Here is a 27,828-nt window from a genome sequence, read left to right on the forward strand (position 1 = left end):
GGATTGGACAAAAGTTAAGGGTAAGAACTCTCCAACCAAATTTACTTTTACTCCCTTCACTGATGCATTGCTCAGTCCTTCTGAAATTGTTTGCACAAACAAATATGGCTCTCTAAGCTCAGAAATGGGTTTTAGGGATGATAATGAGGAGGAAGTGAAACTATGTGATTCTGAAAAGGACGATGTACTGTTTTGGACGTGAATAGTATGGCAGATGAAGTTAAGAATTCAAAAGATTGGGGTACAAATGTGGATGACAATAAAAACAAGAATAGCAAGGTGAATTCAGTTGCAATGAAGAAGGTAGTTTTTCTTGAGCGTGAGAAAAGTGAAGCAAAGAGAGTTGCAAGCTTAAACAAACCAACGGTTTCAAAATAACCCGAGTGTGCTTCAGATAAAGTTTTGGTTTCTTTAAAAGGGACAGACTCAGATTTGGTTTTGGAAACCAACCGGGTTTCGGAAACAGTTAAGCATAGTGGGCCTGACACCTCTCCGACCCAACAAGGGAATTTTCCTAAGTTAACCAAAAAGGAACATGAGGTACTTTGTGAATAAAAGCTTTTGACATTCAACAAAAGTTTTTGAATTATTTAGATTTTCGTAAGGAGTATTTCAAAGAAATACAAGATCAAGCAATAAGAATGAAGACTCCAAAAAATTCAAAACATGATAGTAGTGAGTTGGGTATTAAAATGCAACAAGGGAGATCTCCGGGTCTGCGTAGTATTGGGAAATCTATAGCCGAACACAACTCTTTCTTGCAACAACATAAATCTAATTCTACAAATTAGTTCTTTGGTTTAGAGTTGAATAGGAATTAGGTATTTTGCCTTTTTTCTATTTTTCTTCTTTGTGTTTAAGAGCTTAAACGCAAATTAGTTCTACAAATTTGAGTTTAAAAGCTAATTCTACAATTTAGTTCTTTGGTTTAGAGTTGAATAGGAATTAGGTATTTTGCCTTTTTTATATTTTTTTCCTATTAGTTCTTTGATTTTTTTTTCTCTCCCCTTTGGTTTATGGGGGTGGGGAGGCCTTGAGCATCCCATTTTGTAATTCTTGTAATTACGTTTTTTTGCTTAATAAACCGTTTTGACCTAACAAAAAAAGAAAAAAAAATTCATTCTTTTTGATTGATCTTGTACTTCCTTGAAATACTCCTTTCGAAGAGATAAATCTTTCAAAAATTTTTTTGTTGAATATCAAACTTTGTTATTGTACAAAGAACCTCATGCTCCTCATTAGTTAACTGAACAGAATTAGTAGCACTTACCACATGCCTGGCATCACTGTCCATATCATGATTTTCATTGTTATTGGACTTGTGTAAAAGCCCATTATTTTCCTTGTCCACCAAAGAAACTTCACGACCAATGTCCCGACCTGGAGGTAAATCCCCCCACTTCTTCCCTTTAACGCCTGATGCTGCTTGTACAGCTGAAATAACTTGACCCGAATGTGTTGATTCAAATTCATCTTCAACTTGACCAAAAGGCTCGTTTAACCCGCATTAACAGCCTGCCTAGCTCTTTCCAAATCATTAGCCGCCTTCCGTAATGTAGCTTCAGAATTTGCTACGTCCTCTTCAAGCTGTTTGGATTTTTCCAAACAACACGTGATGTAGTTTGTAGATAGTGGTAATAAGAGTTCGTTCAACTCGGATTTGATAAGACTGGGTTCTAGACTTAAATATTAATTCTAATGAATATATAAAAAAAATGATAGCAATATCGGAGAAACTAGGATTTAGGATTCCACCAAACTCATAACATAAGGTTTAAATATTAATTCTTTTAACAATTATAGCTCAACAAAGGCATGGACTCTTATTTTTGTCAAGGCAGATTCTCAAAACATTAGTTGTAAATCCTAAGCATGGGACATCAAAACATCTAAACAACCATGACCCATCAAATGAGATGACAACTAATTAATCAAAATCATAATTCAATTTTAATTATGGCAAAAGTCATATAAGAATTAAGTATAATTACCCCAGTATGAAAATTGGCTTCCTCCGTCATCCCAGTGTTGGCGTTTAACTCGTCATGGTAGAAACACGTTCAAAATATTTAATCATGGCTCAAATAGGTGTTTTTGTTAAAGAAGCGAATCTGTAACAGATATAATTGTTAAAGAATCCACTGTTACAGAGTTCAGTGTTACATCTAACAGGAATAATTGTTGCAGAACTGTTACAAAGATATTGAGTTTGAAAGATTAGGCAACGGTTCTGGCCTTCTTCTTCCTCGTTCCTGTTGATGATGAACACAACTGCAACTATTGATTTTTGCTCTGCAGCTCCTCCAAACCATCCGTTCGGTGCCCCAACTCCCAATAACCTCTTCTCAAACTTCCAACAGCCTATATATACACAACAACACAATCCAAACCCGAGAAATCTTCCATTTTCCTTCTCTGCACGTTACCGAGATGAATATCTTTTCATTCCCCTTTTTGTCTCACTGAATATCCTTCACACGTTTTATGAATTCAATCCACACTCTCCAACCATACAGAAACGAATCTAGGGATAATATTGATTCTCCCATTCCACGTAATTGCCAAACATATACCACAGACCCGACATACAAAAACTTCCCTGTTTTATCGAATCCGCATGAGAAACATCTTATTTTATTTTTTTGCGTCAAGTCCATTAGCTAGCCTGTTTGATCACAACAGGCCAATTCCAGTCCAAGCCCATGAGAAACACCAAGAAAATCTCATCGAAATTGTGTCCAGATATTTACGCAGCTGGAATATATTCTTATCGCCTCTGTTTTCATGGAATTCGAAGATCCGACCATTTCTGATCAAATCGAAGACTTACACCTCCCCTGTTCAACCTTAAGAAATCCGTCCCAACCAAAATTGACGATTGGGTCTCTCTAAATCTTTCCGAAAATCAAACCCTAAGTCTGAACTTTGCTGCCAAAACTTTCCCGCCAAATTTGAGATTTGAATTGTTGAAGTTGTCCTCCCCTTATCCTCTGATGGGTGCCGATAAAATGTAGGTGCCCCTTATCGTCTGATGGGGTGCCGATAGCAGGTAGGTTCCCCTTATCGTCTGGGTGCCCCTTATCCAACTGAGGGTCCCTTTAGCAAATGTCCTCCGGAGATGTCCTTAGAAACTTTTCGAGCCGAATTTTCCAAAAATGTTTATTTCCCAAAAATACCTACAAATACACAAAACACCATAAGAAATACGAAATCGAGTGCCAAAATATATAGTATTGAGATCAAATTAGACACAAAAATGTGTCTATCAAATACCCCCAAACTTATTATTTGCTAGTCCTCGAGATAAACTGAAATAAATAAAATCCTAACTCACTGTCGCAGGCATCATCGGTTGCATTTAGAGTATGCAACAAGCCTTTAAACCCCAAGGTGGCCCTAGTGGACGAGTTATAATCTCGGGAGGGCTTACCAGAGATATACCCACAAAACCTTTACTCCAGACCCTAGATATCTACGCAGAACCTTGGAAGGAACTAAATAATCTCCTTGGTTGGCATATTTATTGACTACAGGAGGAAGTACCCTGATGCAAAATTCCAATTGATGTACACGAGTTTACACTCAAGCATACTAAAATTCATATATAAGTGACATAGCTCTACTCAGATAGTTTCTGGACATTATAACCGGAGTCAACCAATCATATGGATATATTAAGAAGATGGATGAAGAGAAAAACGTAGATGGTTTTTGAAAAAGCGAGGGTCTAACAACACCACCCAATATTTCGCGCAGCAATCTGTATGGACAAACTCGAATATACTTTTAAGAGAATCAACAAGACTCAATCAATTAAAAGTACATCAACGAGTTTATATATCTCTCTTGATTTGATTTATTCAAGCAAGACGCGAGTTCTAATCAAATACAAGGAATAACTTGGATGGTACCAAAGACCAATATCCAAGGATCAATCAATATCAATCAACAACCAAAGGTCGTATTTCCAATGGATTGATTCAAACGCACAACCTGTATTATTTCAATTATAAAGATAAAACAATATAATGCGGAAATTGAAATAACACAAACACCAGAAATTTTGTTAACGAGGAAACCGCAAATGCAGAAAAACCCCAGGACCTAGTCCAGATTGAACACACACTGTATTAAGACGGTACATACACTAGCCTACTCCGAGCTAACTTCCGACTTGACAATGCACGTTTCCAGGTTTGTTAACCGTACCCAAACGTATGCACTTGTTGGTTCAATAATATTCAACCAAAAGGTTAGAAATATGAGCATTTCATATCAACTATGTTCTTCTTCACCATAACTAGTTCAAATGACTCAAATGAACTAGTTAGAGAGTTGTTCAATTGCAAGGAAATCTTATGTACTACACAAGACATAATTGAAGCAAAGATGATTTGATTCACTCGAATCGGTTCATGAACTTTATAGCCACAGTTTGCAAACTGCATTTCTAAGTATTTTTAAGTTTACGTTCATAAATCATCTTCAGATATATAACCTTCTTAAGTTCCCAGACTAGGTTCGCGGACTTAAGCAACCGGTAGAGTTTACAAATTCAAGCAGAAAATCTCGGCAAAGACCTTCAGCCGGTTCGCGGACTGGGTTCGCGGACTAGTCTAGTTTGTCAACTCCAGCAGAATTTCTCGGAATGAGAAGTTCGGCAGTTTGCGGACTTGGAAAAGCTATTCTTCCGGTTTCTCTTGATCAAGTTCGCAAACTTTGGTTCATGGAATAGGACTTATACATAAATGTGTTTCCATAACAATGTTTATGTCCACCATTGGTTATGTAATCTAAACTCTCATTTCAATCATTGAAACATTCTTAGAGGACGTTATATAGTTTTTATTCACAAATCATTTCTCGTCAAAGCAATTTTCAAAGTGATTGAAACATATCATGACTTTCGTCACTAGGTAAAGATAAACTTGATCGAAGCGAAAAGCTTACTAACAAATATTTCGAGATATAGATAGGCGAGTTATACTCGGCTCGAAATACCAAATGTGTATAATCCAAGTCTATATATATATAGCATACGACTTCTTGACTCAAAGAGTAGGATATAGAGTAGATAGACTTTTGAGTGACAGTTAAGTTCAAGTCTTCACATACCTTTTTGTCGAGAAGTTCCACCGGTTCCTTGAGTAGTTCTTCTTCTTGTATGATGAACCGCCATGAAGTCCTTGAGTAGTCCGAGACTTAGATATAATAGACTAGAAATCAAGACTTATAGTTTTGATCACTAACATTGACAAACATGCTTGAGATAGCAACGCATGCGAGGTTGACCGAGCAATGCTCTAACAATATCCCCCTTTGTCAATTTTAGTGACAAAACTATCAATACATATGGAATACAAAAAAAATAAAGAAACTTTAGTAGCTCCTATTCCACATGTCTAATCTTCAACATTCCTCGAAATCTTCGTCATTTCCAAGTAATCCAATGATCCCAAAGGTTGTAAGTTTAGTATCACCGTTGTTGAAGATCCGTAGCTATAACAATGAGAAAGCATTGGTCTCGATCATTGTTATACAGTGTCATAATATTATTACACAGTGTCAAAGTCCAATTGTATCACAACTTCAACAATAATACTATGGTGATATGTATCACTCCCCCTTAGTCAATACTCCATCTCACATGGAAACCACTCCCCCTTACACAATGATCCGAAAACCATATGTATTTGTAGTATGAACTACATATTAATTCTCCTCCTTTTTGTCAATAAAATTGGCAAAGGTACAAGAGCGGGATCATAATGAGATTTCTGTAAGAGACATTTCATGACTTAAAGAAAATATATACCATCTAATTTAGATGCAATCATATAGCCGAAGCTAATAGCATTCATCAAGGAGTTTAAAGATACAAGATAACCCCTCTAATATTCCACAGCCGCACTCCACTCAAGATATTACCATTAAGCACAAGTTTAAAAGAACTCTCCCCCATTTGATGTCATTCCCGAAAGAACAACAAGAGAGACCTTAATTTCAAAAGAAAATAAGGATTTTAATGGACACCAAAAACCATGAGAATGATTTTCTATATCCAAAAACTCAATCAAATTAATCACAAGAAAACCCATGATTAATTTAATCGGAATGCTCAATCAAGTTAAACACAAAAAGTGATCAACTTAATTGACTATGCTCGACAGAAGAGAACTTACGGAGCATACGACTAACATAATCATTAGAAAATGAATAGGATAGTCGTTCATATACTCAACATAAGAGGAATCTTACGGAGTATGAAGATACTCAACTAGATTAATTACAAGTGAATCCATAATTAATCTAATGGGAATACACAACCAAACTAATTACAAAAGTAATCAATTCAATTGTCAATTGTTTTGCTCAACATAAAAAAACTTATGGAGCAATAATTAAATAACCAAACAAGATGATTAATTTAGTTCAAAAATGCTCAACATAAAGTACCTTACGGAACAACCAACAAAGCTAATCAAAAAATTAATCAACTTGGTTGTATCGTGCTCAACATAAGACACACTACGGAGCCTCACAGTAATACATAAAATATGGATCAGGGATGATCAATACTGCGGAATACACAAGGATTCATTCTATCTTCAATCACTATTTGCATAACGATATTAATTGACATAATCCTTGAAAACAAAAGATTTTAACCTATCTTCCATCAAAGAATTGACAATATAGGCTTAAATTTTGTATTTGTCAAAAGTCTATTCATTCTTTTACAAGTACGTGAATACCAACTCATGAACGACTTTACTTTTGACAATATATGGGACCTTCAAGTTCACGGACGTAAACATACATATCCTATAAGAAATTGCAATATAAAAAATCATAAAGATTAATACTGCAAAAACATCATCCTCCAAATATTTTTAGAATTTAAACAAATAAACCTAAAAAAGAACAAGAAGATGAAAAATAATACCTATGTGTAATCACAATCATTGCTATTCAAGCACTAGTTATTCTCCCAACTAAATCAAAAAGAATACATACTAGGCAACAATATCTTTGAGAAATTCCTTATCATTCCCGAACTCCTTGTCGTCAACAGCCATTGGAATGTAAGGTTCATGGAGGAAGGAGTCAATACCAACGAACCGTCTTGGCTGATGATGTCGAACTAGGGCCTTATGAATTTTCAAAGATCTTAAAATGCAAGCCTTTATTTCACTAATCTCCTTTCTTACTTCCTTCAACTCATCAAGAACATCGGAAACCTTCTGAGAGTTAGAAGGGACAAACCTTGGCTTTCTTGTATTCCTCCTCTTTATTTTCAAGGAAGGAGTTACTGGAGATTTTTATTTTTCCTTGATTGGTGGCTTAACAATCATATTGACATATTTTCCATCCAAATACATGATGCTCAGATAACAATTATAAACAATTGGTTTTTGTGAGTGGAATTCACGATCTCATCAAACAATCTTAAGATATAAAAAATATCAGAGAGGAAAAAGGAATGTAGGGTTCGCAACCTTTAAACAGGTTCGTGGACGCCCAACTCTAAACCCTATAAAGAGTACAATTATCGATAATAACCCTTTACTTTATTTGATAGACAAACTAAAAGAAAAACTTTTCCTAAAGCATGAGCGGTACACAATCTTATCTCTTTTGATCAGGCATATGAGACAAGATTTATCAAACAACACAATCAATTTGTGTTGTGGTGAACAATTTGTCCACCATTTTCCTCTAGAGAGGAATCCTCAGACTTCTGTCTATCAAAGCGATTTGACCATACCTTATTCTCTAATGGTCTTATTTTATCTTTGGAAACCAACTTCTTAGACGAAGAGAATATCCTACATACCTCAGCAGTCTTCTGAGCAAGTTTAAGCTTCCTTGCCAATCGATTTGCTCTTCGTTGAAGTTTGTTGGCGTGCCTCACTTGATGTTTGTACTTGTAACATCTTGATAGTTCATGAACCTTCTTAGAACAAAACGAGCACGTCGAACTTAGATAGTATTCAGGCATCTGTGGTGTGAACGCAGCTAAACACATAATAGATCCTGAAACATTACAACCAGAGTTTCCAAAGGATGGGTCAATTGATTCTTCCAGCTTGATTGGATTATCTTCTTCACCGAAACCATCAATATTGATATATGTATTGCTACAATTATCAAAATAAACGTTTTCTCATAGAAGATCGACACTTGATTTCTTGTCTTCCTCAGAATCATAGATCTCAGACATCTCATCAAGTGTTATAGCAAGACCTTTGTTCTAGTGTATTTTCTACGATTTGGGCACTCGTTTGCAAAATGACCAAAGCCTTTACACTTAAAGTACTGTGGCATATCCTCTTCATCATCCTCGTCAGCATCCCTGTTTTAGGAGGAGCGCGATTGTGAGGTTTATCTGATGACCTAGGTTTGTCTCTTGAAAACCGTTTACTTCTCTTCAATATAAGATCCCTAAACTGTCTTGTGATCAAGGAGACTGATTTGTCAAGATATTCATCCGAAAAACCATCCTAACTAATCATCCTTAGAGACATAAACACTTTTACCTTTATCAAGTAATTTAGTGTTATTTAGTGCTTTAAAGGCAACATCCTTTCCGATTTTGGATGTTTTCTCATGATCAAAGATCTTTAGCTTTCCAACCAATGTATTTCTGGAAATATTATCAAGGTTATTTCCCTCAACGATGGCATGCTTCTTAGACTCGTATCTAGATGGCAGCGATCTGAGAATTTTCATCACAATGTCCTTTTCAGGAATAGTCTTACTCAATGCAAAAAATGCATTAACAATTTCATACACTCTGTGATTATACTCATCAAATGTATCTTCATCTTCCATACGAAGGTTCTCCCAATCGGAATTAAGATTTTGAAGTCTAACTTCCTTTTCACTGGAGTTACCTTCAAATACGGTTTCTAAGATATCCCAAGCATCTTTGGACCTAGTGCAATTTGACACATGGTGCTGAAGATTTGGGGTAATGGAATGTATGATTGCGTTCAAACCGTCGGAATTTGGCTTTGCAGCAAGTATCTCGGCATGACTATATTCACCAATATTCTTGGGAACGTTTACATCTCCATCTGCCACAACGGGAGCATCATATCCATTAACAACATATACCCATGATTGAAAATCACGTGCTTGAAGAAAAAGCTCGCATAGAAATTTTCCACCATAAGTAATTAGACTCATCGAAGACTGGTGGGACGTTAACAGAGATATCACCTATGTCCATAGAGTCAGATCGCTAAAAACACATACTTGTAAGGTCTTGAACGTGTTTTCCTGCTCTGATACCAATTGAAAAAGCGGGGGTCTAACAACACCACCCAATATTTCACGTAGCAATTTGTATGGAAAAACTCGAATATACTTTTAAGAGAATCAACAAGACTCAATCAATTAAAAGTACATCAACGAGTTTATATCTCTCTCTTGATTTGATTTACTCAAGTAAGACTGTGAGTTCTAATCAAATACAAGGAATAACTTGGATGGTACCAAAGACCAATATCCAAGGATCAATCAATATCAATCAACAACCAAAGGTCGGATTTCCAATTGATTGATTCAAACACACAACCAGAAATTTTGTTAACGAGGAAACCGAAAATGCAGAAAAACCCCGGGACCTAGTCCATATTGAACACACACTGTATTAAGCCGCTACAGACACTAGCCTACTCCAAGCTAACTTCGGACTGGACTGTAGTTGAACCCCAATCAATCTCTCACTGATCCAAGGTACAGTTATGCTCCTACGCCTCTGATCCCAGCAAGATACTGCACACTTGATTCCCTTAGGTGATCTCACCCAAAACTAAGAGTTGCTACGACCCAAAATCGCAGGCTTTGACAATAAACAAATCTGTCTCACACAGACAAGTCTATCAAAGGATCAATCTGTCTACCACAGATAAACCCCAAAAGTTTTGTTCCGTCTTTTGATAATTATCAAGGTGAACAGGAACCAATTGATAATCCGGTCTTATATTCCCGAAGAACAACCTAGATTAATCAATCACCTCACAAAAATCTTAATCGTATGGTAGCGAAACAAGATGTTGTAGAATCACAAACGATGAAAAGAAGACGTTTGTGATTACTTTTTATATCTTGCCTATAGAAGATATCAATCTCAAGCCAATCAATCTGATTGTACTCGTACGATCAGATCACACAACTACGATAAAAGTAGTATCGGCCTGGCTTCACAATCCCAATGAAGTCTTTAAGTCGTTAACCCGGTTTGAGAAAAGAAAACCAGAGGTTAAAGGAGAATCGACTCTAGTATGCAAACTAGTATCACGCGTAAGGTGAGGGGATTAGTTTTGCACAATACTAGATGTATCCTTTATATAGTCTTTCAAATCAGGGTTTTGCTTTGGTCACAAAGCAAACAATATCGACCGTTAGATGAAAACCTAATTTAGATTCAAGTTAATACTTCTCAACCGTTAGATCGAAAACTTAGCTTGTTATACACACTTTACAATGCACGTTTATAGTTTTGTTAACCATATTCGAACGTATGCACTTGTTGGTTTAATAATAGTCAACCAAAAGGTTAGCCATATGAGAATTTCATATCAACCATGTTCTTCTTCACCATAACTAGTTCAAATGACTCAAATGAACTAGTTAGAGAGTTGTTCAATTGCAAGGAAATCTTATGTACTACACAAGACACAATTGAAGCAAAGATGATTTGATTCACTCGAATCGGTTCATGAACTTTATAGCCACGGTTTGCAAACTTCATTCCGAAGTCTTTTTAAGTTTAAGTTCAGAAATCATCTTCAGATACATAACCTTCTTAAGTTTGCAGACTAGGTTCGCGGACTTAAGCAACCGGTAGAGTTTACAAACTCCAGCAGAAAATCTCCGCAAACACCTTCCGCCGGTTCACGGACTGGGTTCGTGAACTAGTCTAGTTTGTCAACTCCAGCAGAATTTCTCGGGATGAGAAGTTCGGAAGTTCGCGGACTTGGCAAAGCCATTCTTCTGGTTTCTCTTGATCAACAAAGTTCGCAAACTTTGGTTCAAGGAATAGGACTTATACATAAATGTGTTTCCACAACAATGTTTATGTCCACCATTGGTTATCTAATCTAAACTCTCATTTCAATCATTGAAACATTCTTAGAGGACGTTATATAGTTGTTATTCACAAACCATTTCTCGTCAAAGCAATTTTCAAAGTGATTGAAACATATCATGACTTTCGTCACTAGGTAAAGATAAACTTGATCGAAGAGAAAAGCTTACCAACACATATTTCGAGATATAGATAGGCGAGGTATACTCGGCTCGAAAGTTGTTGTAGTAATAAATAATAGAGTTCGTTCAAGACTTGTGAAGGTTGTGCTTTTAGATTTAAATTTTAAAACTAAAGAAAATAAAACAAATTAAAATTGATTATATTAGAGAGACCGGGGTTCAAGATTTCACCATTCACCAAAATTCCTGTAATTTAATGTTAATTTTTATCATGCAAATCTAGACAATATAACACCAATCAAAAGAAATTGTGATTCTAATCATTGCCTAAATTAGATTTTCAAAACATCAATTGTTAATCGCAAGAATGAAGTATCAAAATCCCTAAACTAAGCATACTTCATCAAGAGAAAACACAACTAATTAATAAAAATTATTACTCAATTTTCATTCGGTGCAAATAATCATAAAAGAATTGCATAAATAAATTCAAATAAATTTTACCACATAACTTTTGGAAGAATGGCTTCCTCCATCTCCCCGGAAGATTGGGTTTATCTCATCATGTTGGAAACACACTCAAAATATGTATTCATGGCTCAAAATATTGAAACAGGAAATCTGACAGCACATGCGCGTTGCAGACCGACTGTTTCAACTCTCAACTGTCATGATGAAGATAACCGTTACAAATATGAAGATAAATGTTGCAAAATAGGATGAAGAAACTGTTACAATGAAGATAAACGTTGCAAACTAGTTGAAGAAACTATTACAATGAAGATCAATGTTGCAAACCAGTTGAAGAAACTGTGATATGCATTTGAAGAAACCGTTACGACGGATGAAGAAATCGTCGCTTTCCTTGTTCTTCACGAGCAGCAGCAACAGAGTTCTGAAAACTCTTGATTCACGCTTCCTCAGCTCTCCTCTCGACCCCAAACTCTCCCCTCCCCTTCTATGTGATCCTAGGAACCTATTTATACATCATTGCGACATTGAATCTCCCAAAATCTCTTTATTTAATCCCATTATTTATTTTATTCTCGAAAATATATTGTTTTCAAAAATCGTTTTCCTACGCGTCTGCAGCTGTATTTCTTTTCTACTATACCTTCTTTACGCTCCAGAATATCGAACAACTCTTCCAAACACGTGCAGTACACGTTTAAATTCCTCACAACTCGTGCAAGCTCATGTTTTTCCCCCAACTCCATGTTTGGATTAAACCAAGTTCCATCCAAATTTGATCGAAACAAACACCCGCACTAGTTCTGTTAGGACATATCACAACTACCCATGAAGTTTCGGCGATTGAATCACACAAAAACTCCTCCAAACATTCAATCGAAATTCTTCCAGTGAAATGTTTTCCCGCCAAAATTGGTTTTGAATTTGAGAAGAAGATGTCCTCCCCCTAATCATGTACGGGTTTCCCTTTAGCACTTGCCTTACGGGGTGCAAATAGTAATTTTGGGCGTAAATAGTAATTTTTCTGGGGTTTCTCCGGCACATTTTTGGGGTGCTTCCGGTGCATTATCCTGGTGTGTAAAACACCACTTTTCGAGCCAATTTTGCTGCAAGATCTTATTTCTCTATAAATACCTACAAAGACATAAAATAACAAAATAAATACAAAATCGAGCACTAACAATACATACAATTGAGACATATTAGACACATAAATGCGTCTATCAACATCCCCAAACTTATTATTTGCTAGTCCTCGAGCAAATCAAAACTACAAAATAAAAATGAAAATGACTACACTTAGCACGTGCAACAAGCCGTTAAACCGCTAGGTGGCCTAGCGGCGGAGTGTTGTCTCCGGAGGGTTTACCAGAGGTGTACCCACAAAACCTTTACTCCAGACCCTAGCTATCTACGCAGAACGTTGGAAGGCACTAAAGAATCTCCTTGGTTGGCATACTTATTGACTACAAGAGGAAGTACCCTGATGCGAAATTCCAATTGTTGTACACGAGTTTGCACTCAAGCATACTAAAATTCATATGAAGTGACAGAGCTCTACTCAGATAGTCGCACTATGGACATCAATATCCGGAGTCAAAACTAATCACATGGATAGATCAAGAAGATGGATATAGAAAAACATAGATGGTTTTGATGTTTACTAGGTGAACGGTGTTTCTCATATCTGTCTGAAGGCCTCCGCCAAAATGAACCTATCCTAATGGACTGAGATACCGGTCTGACTAATATCAGCACACTGGCATATACAAAGGAACCAGTGGTCGATAATCTTAACTCTAGGTCAACACAACTGGCATATACAAGGGTACCAGTGGTCGACTTTATTGAATTTATTCCAATTGGTCTAATGGTCTGGTCTCTTTTTCTTTTTTCTTTTTTTTTTTTTGTATCTCAATCACTCTAATTCACCCTAGCATTGGTAACAACTTGAATCGTGAGCCCCACCTAATCACTTAGAGAAACATAGTTTAAAAACAAAACAAAATAAAAACAGAAGTGAAAAGGACTCAACGAGATATGGTGAAACTATCATGTTATTTCTAACACCTGAGCTCTGTGCTTTTATGAATAGACTCTTTAGATGTTGCCATCTAGTCAGATTGGTTCCTCAACTCCTATAACCAAAATGCTTCCATCCACTTAGATTGGTTAGTGCCATCCTTAATAGGCATAAATTTCTAGGCTCTGGAGTTTATTTATTGCAAAAAAGCTAACAAAAAGTTTCTTCCCTACCCCCAAACTTAAATCTAACATTGTCCTCAATGTTGCTAATGAAAGAGCAATACCAAACAGTAAAGTAACATGAGGAATTAGTAAAGAGAGAAGTCGGAAAGATAGTACCTGGGTGAAGAGAGAAATAAAAAACTAATATACAACAACATACAATCGTCTCGATGGTCAATCAAGGGTAAACAGGGTCCTCCAGAGGGACCTCCTCAATATCTCTTGTAGGAAAGGGCTCTAAAAAGGGTTTCAATCTCTGACCGTAAGAACTACTACCATCCGGTGTCTCGATCTCAACAGCTTCATGAGGAAAGACAGTGCGAACAATAAAAGGACTCGTCCACCGAGAACGTAACTTCCCAGGGAAAAGATGCAAGCGGGTATCATACAAAAGAACTTTTTGACCTGGAGAAAATGTCTTTCTTAAGATATTTCTATCATGAACAAGTTTCATTTTGTTCTTACACTCCTTAGCACTATCGTATGCATCTCTACGAATCTCTTCCAACTCATTGAGATGGAGTTTCCTTTGGGCTCCTGCCTTGTTAAGTGAAAAATTTAGCTGCTTAACAACCCAATAAGCTCTATGTTCTAACTCAACAGGTAAGTGACATGCCTTTCCATACACAAGTCGATAAGGTGACATTCCAATGGGGGTCTAAAACGCAGTACGGTAAGCCCATAACGCATCAGTAAGCCTAGACGACCAGTCTTTACGATTAGGATTAACTGTTTTCTCTAATATACGTTTTATCTCCCTATTGGAAACTTCTACCTCGACCACTAGTCTGTGGATGATACGGGGTAGCTACCTTATGTGTAATACCATATTTCTTCATCAAAAGCCTAAAAGGTCCATTACAAAAGTGCGACCCTCCATCACTAATTATAGCTCGCGGTGTACCAAAACGTGTAAGTATATTATTTTTCAAGAACTCAATCACAACCCTATGGTCATTGGTTTTACACGCAGCCCCTCAATCCACTTAGAGACATAGTCTACAGCGACAAGGATGTATAAGTTACCAAAAGAATTAGGAAACGGACCCATAAAGTCAATACCCCACACATCAAAGACCTCCACAACTAAAATAGGGTTCAAGGGCATCATGTTCCTACGGGAAATGGTTCCTAATTTCTGGCAACGTTCACAAGTCACACAGTAACTGTGGGAGTCTTTAAACAACGAAGGCCAATAGAATCCACACTGCAATATCTTAGCAGCAGTTTTCCTAGCACTAAAGTGACCCCCACAAGCATGATCATGACAAAAGGAAATAATACTGGACTGGTCACTCTCAGGTATACATCTCCTAATAATCTGGTCTGGACAATACTTAAACAAATAAGGATCATCCCAGAAGAAGTGCTTAACCTCAGCTAAAAACCTAGAACGATCTTGTTTACCCCAATGTTGGGGCATTCGACCAGTAACAAGATAGTTCACTATATTCGCATACCAAGGTAATTGGGTAACAAAGAACAATTGTTCATCAGGAAAGCTATCCCTTATAGGAAGGGAATCATCAGGGGAACTAACAACTAGCCTAGACAAGTGGTCTGCTACAACATTTTCGGCACCCTTTTTGTCTCTAATGTCTGGAGAAAACTCTTGCAACAAAAGGATCCACCTAATCAATCTAGGTTTTGTATCCTTCTTAGACAAAAGATATTTCAAAGCAGCATGATCAGTATATATGATGATCTTAGAACCTAAGAGATAGGGTCTAAACTTGTCTAAGGCAAACACAATGGCTAACAGTTCCTTCTCAGTAGTGGTATAGTTCAACTGGGCATCATTCAGAGTTTTGCTAGCATAGTAAATCACATGAAGTAATTTGTTTTCTCGCTGACCTAGCACTACACCAATAGCATAATCTGAAGCATCACACATGATCTCAAAGGGTAGGTTCCAGTTGGGTGCCTGGACTATGGGGGCGGTAGTGAGTAAATTCTTAAGCTTCTCAAAAGCCTCTAAACAAGCATCATCAAAGACAAACTTAACATCTTTTGCAAGCAAATTGCAAAGAGGTCTAGAAATTAAGCTAAAATCCTTAATGAATCGACGATAAAAACCTGCATGCCCTAAGAATGACCTAATATCTCTTACGGTTTTTGGGACCTGTAAAGTTTTAATCAGGTCAACTTTGGCTTTATCTACCTCTATACCCTTAGAAGATACGATATGCCCTAAAACAATTCCTGAACGAACCATGAAGTGACATTTCTCCCAATTAAGCACTAAATTCTTTTCCTTACACCTAGCCAACACTAGTGACAAATGATGCAAGCACTCATCGAAAGACGAACCAAACACTGAAAAATCATCCATAAAGACCTCTAAGAACCGTTCTACCATGTCAGAAAATATGCTCATCATGCAACGCTGAAAAGTCGCAGGGGCATTACAAAGCCCAAAAGGCATGCGTCTATACGCAAAGGTACCAAAGGGACAGGTAAAAGTGGTTTTCTCCTGGTCTTCTGGGGCAATAACGATCTGATTATATCCAGAATAGCCATCTAAAAAGCAGTAGTGACTATGTCCAGCTAATCTCTCTAGCATCTGGTCGATGAAGGGAAGGGGAAAGTGGTCCTTCCTAGTGACCTTGTTCAATTTCCTATAGTCAATACAAACACGCCAACCCGTGGTCACTCGGGTCGGGATTAACTCATTGTTATCATTCTGGACTACAGTAATACCGGATTTCTTGGGAACAACCTGAACGGGGCTGACCCACTTACTGTCTGAAATGGGGTAGATAATGCCTGCATCTAACAACTTAAGGACCTCGTTTCGAACTACCTCTTTCATATTAGGGTTTAGTCGACGTTGCATCTCCCTAGAAGGTTTGGTATCACTCTCTAAATAGATCTGATGCATACAAACAGTGGGACTTATACCCTTAATGTCAGCTATGGTCCACCCTAAAGCTTCCTTGTTGTTTTGAAGGACGGTTACTAGCCTACTTTCCTGGTCACTATCCAAGACGGAAGAAATAATCACAGGTAAAGTCTCAGACGGGCCTAAAAACCTATATTTCAGGGAATCTGGCAATGGTTTTAGGTCCAACTTAGGAGGCTCTTCTAACGAAGGAACTAGGGTAGACTCAGAAACTGGTAGTGGTTCGACTTTAGGTTTCCATCCATTACTAGTATCTAACAAAGGGGTTGAATCTAACAAAGCATTCACCTCATTAATCACATTATCATCATCAAAATCAATCCCAAAGTGAGCTAGGCATTTCTCTAATGGATCTTCTAACAAAGTGTTTGGTAATGACTCCTCGACTAATGTTCCTATCATGTTCACCTCTTCTATGTTCGAGTCATCTAGTTCGAGTCATTCGGAGGGTAGCTTACTAATATTAAAAATGTTCAGCTCAATAGTCATATTACCAAAAGACAATTTCATAATACCATTTCGACAGTTAATGATCGCATTGGATGTAGCTAAAAACGGGCGACCTAAAATTACCGGTATCTGGTTCTCTGGGTCAGGGACAGGTTGGGTATCTAGGATAACAAAATCCACTGGATAAATAAACTTGTCAACCTCTATGAGAACATCCTCGATCACACCACGAGGAATTTTAACGGACCTATCAGCTAACTGAAGTGTCATCTGGGTAGGTTTCATCTCACCAAGTCCTAGCTTAAGGTACACATGATATGGTAGTAAGTTCACACTAGCTCCTAAGTCAAGCAACGCTTTCTCAACACGGTATTTACCTATTGTGCAAGAAATGGTAGGGGACCCTGGGTCTTTATACTTAGGAGTAGTGGTATTCTGAATAATAGAACTCACGTGACTAGCTAGAAAGGCTTTCTTCTGGACATTAAGCTTTCGCTTTCGCGTACACATATCCTTGAGAAACTTGGCATAAGAGGGAATCTGCTTAATTGCATCTAGTAGTGGAAGGTTGATAGTTACCTGCTTAAAAACCTCCAATATATCATTAAAATTGGACTCCCTCTTAGTTGGAACTAGCAGCTGTGGGAATGGGGCTCTAGGGACAAAGCCGGGCTCAATATGACCCTCATTGGTCTCTTTAGAGACTCTATCAGTCTCCTCAGTTTCTGGTTCAGAAGGGTGAACTACACATGTTCACTATCAGGCATGGAAACCTTGTTGTCTATCTCTCTACCACTCCTAAGGGTTTTAATAGCATTCACATGATCAGATGGTCTTTCACCTATTTCATTAATTCCTCTAGGGTTGGGTTGAGTCTGACTAGGAAACTTACCTCTTTCTCTTAAAGACTCATTTATCTGACTAACCTGGGTTTTCAACTCGGAAATAGCCTGAGAGTTAGCCTGACCTATTCTCTTATTTTCTTCTAAACCTTGAGCAACAGATTGCTGAAACTGCACAGTGTTACGAGTTAACAAAGCAAGAGACTCTTCTAAACTCATAATCTTCTTATCCGAAGGGTTCTGAAACTGTGCCGGAGCTGAAGGATTCTTAGTATAGCCAAAACCTGGGGGAACCTGAGCATTACTAGACTGACCTTGATTCTGGCCCTTGGACCAAGAAAGGTTTGGATGGTTTCTCCAGCCAGGGTTATAGGTTTCTGAATATGGGTCAAACTTCTGTCGGTTATCAAACCTAGTGTTGTTATAAAGAATTGGCTTGCTCTTCAACAACATGGCCTTCCCAAAAAGGCTCATTTCTTCCACTACTACCACTAGAATGACTTAATTCTAAGGCTTCTAACCTTTTGGCTATAGCTGCTATTTTGGCATCTGACTCATGAGATCCTTCTACCCTATTAACATTTCCTCTACTTAGAAGAATTATTTTCTGGGGTTCCCTACTATTTTCCCATTGTTGGGTCTTATCGGCGATTTCATTCAAAAATGTCATCGCTTCATCAACAGTTTTATTCACAAACCCACCTGTGCATAAGGACTCAACCATGGTTGTTGTTGAATAATCTAAACCCTCGTAGAGGATCTGAACTAACCTAACCTTCTCCAAACCATGATGAGGACATTGAGATATCAAGTCATTGAACCTTTCTAAGTACCTATATAAAGATTCTCCCTCTTGTTGGGCAAAAGTACATATTTGTGTCCTAATAGACGATGTTTTATGCCTTGGGAAAAACTTATGTATAAAGGCAGAAGTAAGTTGGTCATAGGTTTCAATTGACTCAGAGTCCAAACTATACAGCCAAGATTTGGCTTTATCTTTTAAGGAAAAGGGGAATAACCTAAGTTTCAACGCATCATCACTTAGGTTTTTAATTTTCAGAGTACTACAAACTTCCTCAAATTCCCTAACATGAAAATAGGGGTTCTCATTCTCCTTCCCAAAAACATTGGGAGCATCTGTAAAGTCCCAGGTTTAGTTCATAATTTGCCTCGATTTCAGCTAACTTGATACAAGACGGACGAGAGGTCCTAGTTGGGTTTAGCAAAGCTTTCAAAGTTTCCATTTCTGGCACTACCAAAGGACTAGGAGTACTAGGGGTACTTTCCTCACGAAGAGACAGATTCTCAAAAATGAAGTTTCCAAAAACGGGGATCTCAAAAGAAGAGTCTTCGAGCTCCCCGCCTTCACAAGAAGAACTACTAGGTTTGTCACTAATCAAACGACCTAGAGTGTTTCTTTTCCAAGCCCGTTTAAAAACTTCGGGCATACACTAGAAAAACAAAATCAAAAAGAAAAGTCCTAAAACGGAAGGGATGTTCTATGCAAACACAAACAAGGCTGACTCCACCACAACAAACCTACTGATTTCTAGCAAACAAAAAGCATGATGGCTCCACTTAGATTGTTTCTAGACCAACTTCTAATCCTTCGAACGGGAATTCGTTACAATTTAAGCAAACCCCTCTGGAATCAATCCGAGTCAAAGTAAGTTGAATAGAGGCGAGGGAAGCTCGGTGGAGCTTTGATACCCAAGGCCTCACCGGTATTACAAGGCGACGCATTCACGCATACAACTTACAGAAACCGTCAAGAACTTCGAAGTATGCTTAGAAGAGTAACCAATATTTTTCGAATGACTTTCCTGTTAAGCTCGTTACCCTATCGGTCTCGTTCTAGTCAAAATTTTAGGCTTAGTTTCCCGTTTGGTGTCGTTTTCCTAAGGCGGGCAAGAAGAGAACGGTGATGAAATCCGAACCCTTATATTGTATAGCCAGTCCTTGCCTTTTACTAGGAAATTAAAGCAGTCGTTTTCAAGTCCTCAACATATATGCATACGAAGGAAGACGGTAACTCGCTGACAGGGGATTCGCGAGTGTTTCGACAAACTTACCTCCCGTACCAGACGGGGGATGAACCTTTGTAGTCGACTCGGGCCACGACTCCTATGTCATGTACGAACCCGAGGGGCCGAGGTGATATTGTAATCACCGTCCTTCTCCGCAAACAGTTTATATTTAAATTACCCTTCCGTAGGGTTTAAAAATAATGTCCCAAAATTTAAAGTCCAAAGTCCAAAATTATAAAGTGCAAAAGAAAAAGAGAGTCTAAAAAAATAAAAATCTACAAAAAATAAAATGTCTCTTTTTTTTTCTCTCTCTTTTTTTTATTAAAAAAAAATCTTCTTCTTTCGCTCCTTACGCTTTGCCTTTTACTCCAGTCTTTATGTATTCACCAAAAGCTTTGGCAAAATTTTCTTTCGCTCCAAATTCCAAAATCTGAAAGAAAAAGACAAAACCCCAAAAACGTAAAGAAGAACAAATAAAAATAAAAACCTAAAAAAAAATCTAAAAACTCTAGCCTAAAGTCAAGTCCGCGTCGGCGGCGCCAAAAATTTGATGTATTTTCAAAGTTGTTGTAGTAATAAATAATAGAGTTCGTTCAAGACTTGTGAAGGTTGTGCTTTTAGATTTAAATTTTAAAACTAAAGAAAATAAAGCAAACTAAACTGATTATATTAGAGAGACCGGGGTTCAAGATTTCACCATTCACCAAAATTCATGTAATTTAATGTTAATTTTTATCATGCAATTCTAGACAATATAACTCCAATAAAAAGAAATTGTGATTCTAATCATTGCTTTAAATTAGATTTTCAAAACATCAATTGTTAATCGCAAGAATGAAGTATCAAAAGCCCTAAACTAAGCATACTTCATCAAGAGAAAACACAACTAATTAATAAAAATCATTACTCAATTTTCATTCGGTGCAAATAATCATAAAAGAATTGCATAAATAAATTCAAATAAATTTTACCACATAACTTTTGGAAGAATGGATTCCTCCATCGCCCCGGAAGATTGGGTTTAGCTCATCATGTTGGAAACACACTCAAAATATGTATTCATGGCTCAAAAAGTGTTTACAAGAAGAGAAAATAGTGAAACAGGAAATCTGCAACAACACATGCGCGTTGCAGACCGCCTGTTTCAACTCTCAACTGCTATGATGAAGATAACCGTTACAAATATGAAGTTAAATGTTGCAGAGGAGGATGAAGAAACTGTTACAATGAAGATAAATGTTGCAAACCAGTTGAAGAAACTGTTACAATGAAGATAAATGTTGCAAACCAGTTGAAGAAACTGTGACAAGCATTTGAAGAAACCGTTACGACAGATGAAGAAATCGTCGCTGTTTCCTTGTTCTTCACGAGCAGCAGCAACAGAGTTCTGAAAACTCTTGATTCACGCTTCCTGAGCTCTCCTCTCGACCCCAAACTCTCCCCTCCACTTCTATGTGATCCTAGGAACCTATTTATACACATTGCGACATTGAATCTCCCAAAATCTCTTTATTTAATCCCATTATTTCTTTTATTCTCGAAAATATATTGTTTCCAAAAATCGTTTTCCTACGCGTCTGCAGCTATATTTCTTTCCTTCTATACCTTCTTCACGCTCCAGAATATCGATCAACTCTTCCAACGTGCAGTACACGTTTAAATTCCTCACAACTCGTGCAAGCTCATGTTTTTCCTCCAACTCCCTGTTTGGATTAAACCAAGTTATCCAGCCAAATTTGATCGAAACAAACACCCACACTAGCTCTGTTAGGTCATATGACAACTACCCATGAAGTTTCAGCGATTGAATCACAAAAAAACTCCTCCAAACATTCGATCGAAATTCTTCCAGTGAAGCGAAATGTTTTCCCGCCAAAATTGGTTTTGAATTTGAGAAGATGATGTCCTCCCCCTAATCCTGTACGGGTTTCCCTTTAGCACTTGCCTTATGGGGTGCAAATAGTAATTTTTGGGCGTAAATAGTAATTTTTCTGGGGTTTCTCCGGCACATTTTTGGGTGCTTCCGGTGCATTTATGGGGTTTCTCCGGCACATTTTTGGGGTGCTTCCGGTGCATTATCCTGGGGTGTAAAACACCACTTTTCGAGCCAATTTTGCTGCAAGAGCTTATTTCTCTATAAATACCTACAAAGACATAAAATAACAAAATAAATACAAAATCGAGCACTAACAATACATACAATTGAGACATATTAGACACATAAATGCGTCTATCATCAACACACTGGCATATACAAGGGAACCAGTGGTCGATAATCCTAACTCTAGGTCAAATCAGCTGGCATATACAAGGGTACCAGTGGTCGACTTTATTGAATTTATTCCGGTTGGTCTGATAGTCTGGTCTCATTTTCTCTTTCTTTCTCTTTTTTTTTCATTCTTTATTTTTTTCAATCTCTATATTTTACCCTAGCAGTGGTAACAACTTGATTCGTGAGCCCCACCTAATCACTTAGAGAAACATTTTTTTTTAAATAAAACAAAATAAAAACAGAAGTGAAAAGGATTCAACGATATATGGCGAAACTACCATTTTTTTTCTTCTAACACCTGAGCTCTGTGCTTTTATGAATAGAGTCTTTAGATGTTTCCATCTAATCAGATTGGTTCCTCAACTCCTACAACCAAGATTCTTCCATACACTTAGATTGGTTAGTGCCATCCTTAATAAGCATAAATTTCTAGGCTCTGGAGTGTAATATAATGCAACTAAAAACTTTCTCCCATACCCCCAAACTTAGATCTAACATTTTCCTCAATGTTCTAAAGATAAAATTAAAAACATGAACAAGGAGAAATTGTTACCATTTGAAGAAAAAGAGTTAAGGAAATATATTATTGTGTTGCATGAGCATGGGTTACCTCCCAAGAAGTGCTAAGTTTAACGTCTTCAGCCAGACATAAGAAAGAATTAATCACCTCGAATCATATAGCAATAACCGAAACAATTGAGGATCTTCTGCATCAAAAAGTGTTATCACAGACAAGAGGAAACTGCAACAAACCAAGAAAGTGAATAAATATAGCACACCCTTGCCTAGTTTCCTGTTTAAAACAACTACATATAGTTGTGGTTCAGGTTCAATAAAGGGGTCTAAATAAAAAAAATTATGTGTTGCACCTCCTCATAAGTAAGATCCGAAATATCAGGTTGTAAAGTCTGCAAATACTCAAATAATAATTTAGAAGCACATAATAATAACCTGAATAATTGAGGATTCTCATAGTCAATCATATTTGACTCAAACAGTTGACCACAATGAAAGTGGTGGTCATTCTTAAGCAAATGTGTCATTTCTATTTTCCTAAAGTGTTTAGGTTTAGTCTCGAAACTTAATAACTGACACATTTGAAACTTATACGTTCCCACATTTGGAAGAAAATTTTTTGGTGGGAAAACAAAATTACTCTGGGTATTATAGCCTGGGTAAACCACATCAACCAGAGGATGGGTTTCTATCAACTGAACTTCTTCCTGGACATCATTAGGTTCTGGAGAGCTAGTATGAAGGTAATCTGGCACAATGGTTGAGGCACATATATCAAGTCCCAAGTTAGGAATCTTTGTAAAAGCTAAAGATAAAGCACATGGAGAATGATAATCACCCTAAAACTTAGAGATTTGGGTGTCTCTAGATAGACTAGCTACAATTTCCCTAATTTCTAGATCATCAGAACCCTGAAAATGGTCAATTGCTTCTTGTAGGTTATGCTTAGGTGATGCATCCTCACACATATTTAAAATCACTACGAGTTCATCTTCTTCGTCTAAGAATGTTGTAGACTCTAGAATATTATTCTCAGAATAAACTCGTTCCTCTAAACCATTATCGGCTTCTTAATCAAAAGGAAATACTACATCGTCTAAAACGGGGATATCCCTAGTCAAATCCTCGTCCTTTTGAATAGGTGAATAATTATTAAAATTATTTGGATTTGAACTAGAAATAATGTTTCCATCATGGAGTTCAATGGAGTAGTGAATTCTTGATCAATATGCCTATATATTTCAGATTCTTCATCAGCATTATCCTCACTATCATAATAATATGAAGATGGTCGAACCTTATCTAAAGTAGTGTTTCTAATTCTAACCTCATCATCTTGATTAGGTGAATTATAACTCTCCTCATTTTCAAGGGTGGTATTGGGAACACTGTATTGAAAATTAAGTTTATTTCGAGCAATTATTTCGTTCGTCTCTAACGCAAATCTATTTGTATTTTCAGATAGCAGTATCTTGAGAGACTCTTCTAGAGGAAGAATATGACCAGAATGATCTTGAGAGACTCTTCTAGAGGAAAATAGGAACATAAGGATCATAAGAAGGACTAGTTTTTGACTGTTTAATTAAGTCGTCTAAAGACGAGTAACTAGTACTATGATATTCCTTATTTTCTTGCTCGGAAGACCAGTACGCATGCGAATAGTAATTGGGATCACTATGTTATGGACCATAACCTTGAAAATCTCGGTGCTCCCAAACACTATCCACATTATGGTCATAAAAAGAATGATGCCCATGTTGAAATTTTGGTCGATAATCATTATGTTGGTCTTTAAAATACCAATTCGACATCTTATTTTTGGTGCACATGCAAATGCAGGGTCGACTAAATTGGGTAGGCTCAGGTTACCTACAACAAAATATACCCAAAGGTACGAGGCTGAGGTTTGTGGACTTTCAGCTGGTAACTCCCATAAGGCCCAAGGCATGGGTTCAGCTTACTAATCCACGAGTTTTCCTAAACTCGGTAGTCTGACGATGCAATTGGTGTGTGCAACGTGTTTCTTTTTTCTTTTTTTTTTGATAAAAATAAATATAGTAAAATATTTACAAATAAAAAGAAACCTAATCTAATTCTGTACAAATTAAATATATATATATCTAAAAAAATCAGAATATTTCCAAAGATAAATATTTACAAAAAGGAACAAAAATAAGATCTTGGATACTTACCTGTTTGACTGCTTATTCCACTTTCCACTTTTAATTTCAAAAATCTGCACACCAAAGATACAAGAAAAATATCCAAAGACGTAAAATAGAAAAAATAAAAATAATAAGAACAATTCTAGTGAAAACTAAAAAAAATCTAAAACCTAGTCTATATACAGTCCGCGTCGGCGGCGCCAAAAACTGAAGTAGTTTGTAGATAGTGGTAAAAAGAGTTTTTTCAACTCGGACTTGATAAGACTGGGTTCTAGACTTAAATATTAATTCTAATAAATATATACAAAAAGATGATAGCAATATCGGAGAAACTGGGACTTAGAATTCCACCAAACTCATAACATAAGGTTTAAATATTAATTCTTTTAACAATTATAACTCAACAAAGGCATGGACTCTTATTTTTGTCAAGGAGGATTCTCAAAATATTAGTTGTAAATCCTAAGCATGGGACATCAAAACATCTAAGCAAGCATGACCCATCAAATGAGATGACAACTAATTAATCAAAATCATAATTCAATTTTAATTAGTGCAAAAGTCATATAAGAATTAAGTATAATTACCAACGTATGAAAATTGGCTTCCTCCGTCATCCCGGTGTTGGGGTTTAGCTCTTCATGGTAGAAACACGCTCAAAATATTTAATCATGGCTTAAATAGGTGTTTTTATTGAAGAAGAGAATCTGTAACACATATAGTTGTTATATAATCCACTGTTACAGAGTTCAGTGTTACAGAGAAAATGCTAACATGAATAATTGTTGCAAAACTGTTACAAAGATATTGAGTTTGAAATATTAGGCGACGGTTCTGGCCTTCTTCTTCCTCGTTCCTGTTGATGATGAACACAATTGCAACTATTTATTTTTGCTCTGCAGCTCCTCCAAACCATCCGTTCGGTCCCCCAACTCCCGATAACCTCTGCTCGAACTTCCAACAGGCTATATATACACAACAACACAATCCAATCCCGAGAAATCTTCCATTTTCCTTCTCTGCACGTTACCGAGATGAATATCTTTTTATTCCCCTTTTTATCTCACTGAATCTCCTTCACGCGTTTTATGAATTCAATCCACACTCTCCAACCATACAGAAACGAATCCTAGGGATAATATTGATTCACCCATTCCACGTAATTGCCTAACATATACCACAGACCCGACATACAAAAACTTCCCTGTTTTATCGAATCCGCATGAGAATCATCTTATTTTATTTTTGTGCGTCAAGTCCATTAGCTAGCCTATTTGACCGCAACAGGAAAATTCCAGTCCAAGCCCGTGAGAAACACCAAGAAAATCTCATCGAAATTGTGTCCAGATATTTACGCAGCTGGAACATATTCTTCTCGCCTCTGTTTTCATGGAACTCAGTGATCCGACCATTTCTGATCAAATCGAAGACTTACACCTCCCATGTTCAACCTTAAGAATTCCATCCCAACCAAAATTGACGATTGAGTCTCTCTAAATCTTTCCGAAAATCAAACCCTAAGTCTGAACTTTGCTGCCAAAACTTTCCCGCCAAATTTGATATTTGAATTGTTGAAGTTGTCATCCCCTTATCCTCTGATGGGGCGCTGATAGCAGGTAGGTGCCCCTTATCGTCTAGGTGCCCCTTATCCAACTGAGGGTCCCTTTAGCAAATGTCCTCCGGAGATGTCTTTAGCAACTTTTCGAGCCGAATTTTCCAAAAATGTTTATTTCCCAAAAATACCTACAAATACACAAAACACCATAATAAATACGAAATCGAGTGCCAACAATATATAGTATTGAGATCAAATTAGACATAAAAATGTGTCTATCAGCATGCACCTCATCACTTACCACATCAATAGTTTTCTCAGGTCCGTTAGTTCCTGACTTTTTATTCTTCACAAGTTGCCAAACTTGTTTTGAATGCACAGTAGTTTCAGGCTGTTTCTCAACATGTACCAACTGGTGATCATCTTCTTTAGTAGGCATTTTCACAACATGCGATTTTGCAGCTTTCCTTTTGCACTCATCATCTACATGTCCAATGATATTGCACATTGAACATAATTTAGGATATAAAGGTATATGTATGTATTGACAAAACTTCCTTCCTCCTGCCGAAAGACGGATACGTTCTGGTATATGTTTTGCATAATCTATATCAACAAGCACAACAGCAAAATGGCCATACTCAAGATCGAGAGTTCTTTGATATACCACTATTGGAGTTTCGAGAGCCTTCCTCATTGCCAACAGAGATAGTTCAGTCCATAGTTCCATGTGAAGTCCCGGAAATCTTACCCATGTAGCAGCATGGGACGTTCGCTGTTTTTCTTGGTTGAATCCCGGATACCAGTCAATTATCCTCAACTGCCGTTGATTTACGATCCATTTTGAACCAAAAATCATCTCCTTGTCTGATTCAGTTGTTAACCTAACAATGAAAAAACCTTTACTCATCGGAATAAAACTGCATTGAGTGGAAGAAAACTTCCACTGCTCCATTAGGGGTTTTTTAATTTCGTTGAATTTCAAGCCTGTGAAATCAAGTCTCGCAATGAGACTGTGTTGAAAACGCTTGCATTCCTCTGGAAACAGATCTGTAGGTATTTCCGGAGCCGGCTCTCCCTCATTGAGAGTAGGGTTTGGTAAGGTTGATAAATCAATGGTGGTAGGTGTTTGTGGATGAAAACCGTTTCTGCTGATTTTGG

At 37.2% G+C, this 27,828-nt stretch overlaps 1 protein-coding gene across 1 annotated transcript; it reads right to left on the reverse strand.

Annotated features, from left to right (window-relative positions):
* Positions 1-1,177: 1,177 nt before the first annotated feature.
* Positions 1,178-27,577, reverse strand: LOC113316025. Its single transcript, XM_026564259.1, has 3 exons — positions 26,969-27,577; positions 1,503-1,587; positions 1,178-1,434 (listed from the first exon to the last, which is right to left on the reverse strand). The coding sequence occupies exons 1-3, from the start codon at positions 27,575-27,577 to the stop codon at positions 1,178-1,180; spliced, it is 951 nt and encodes a 316-aa protein (XP_026420044.1).
* Positions 27,578-27,828: the final 251 nt, after the last annotated feature.

The sequence above is a fragment of the Papaver somniferum genome, chromosome 10, assembly GCF_003573695.1.
Source record: "Papaver somniferum cultivar HN1 chromosome 10, ASM357369v1, whole genome shotgun sequence".
Lineage (NCBI taxonomy): Eukaryota > Viridiplantae > Streptophyta > Magnoliopsida > Ranunculales > Papaveraceae > Papaver > Papaver somniferum.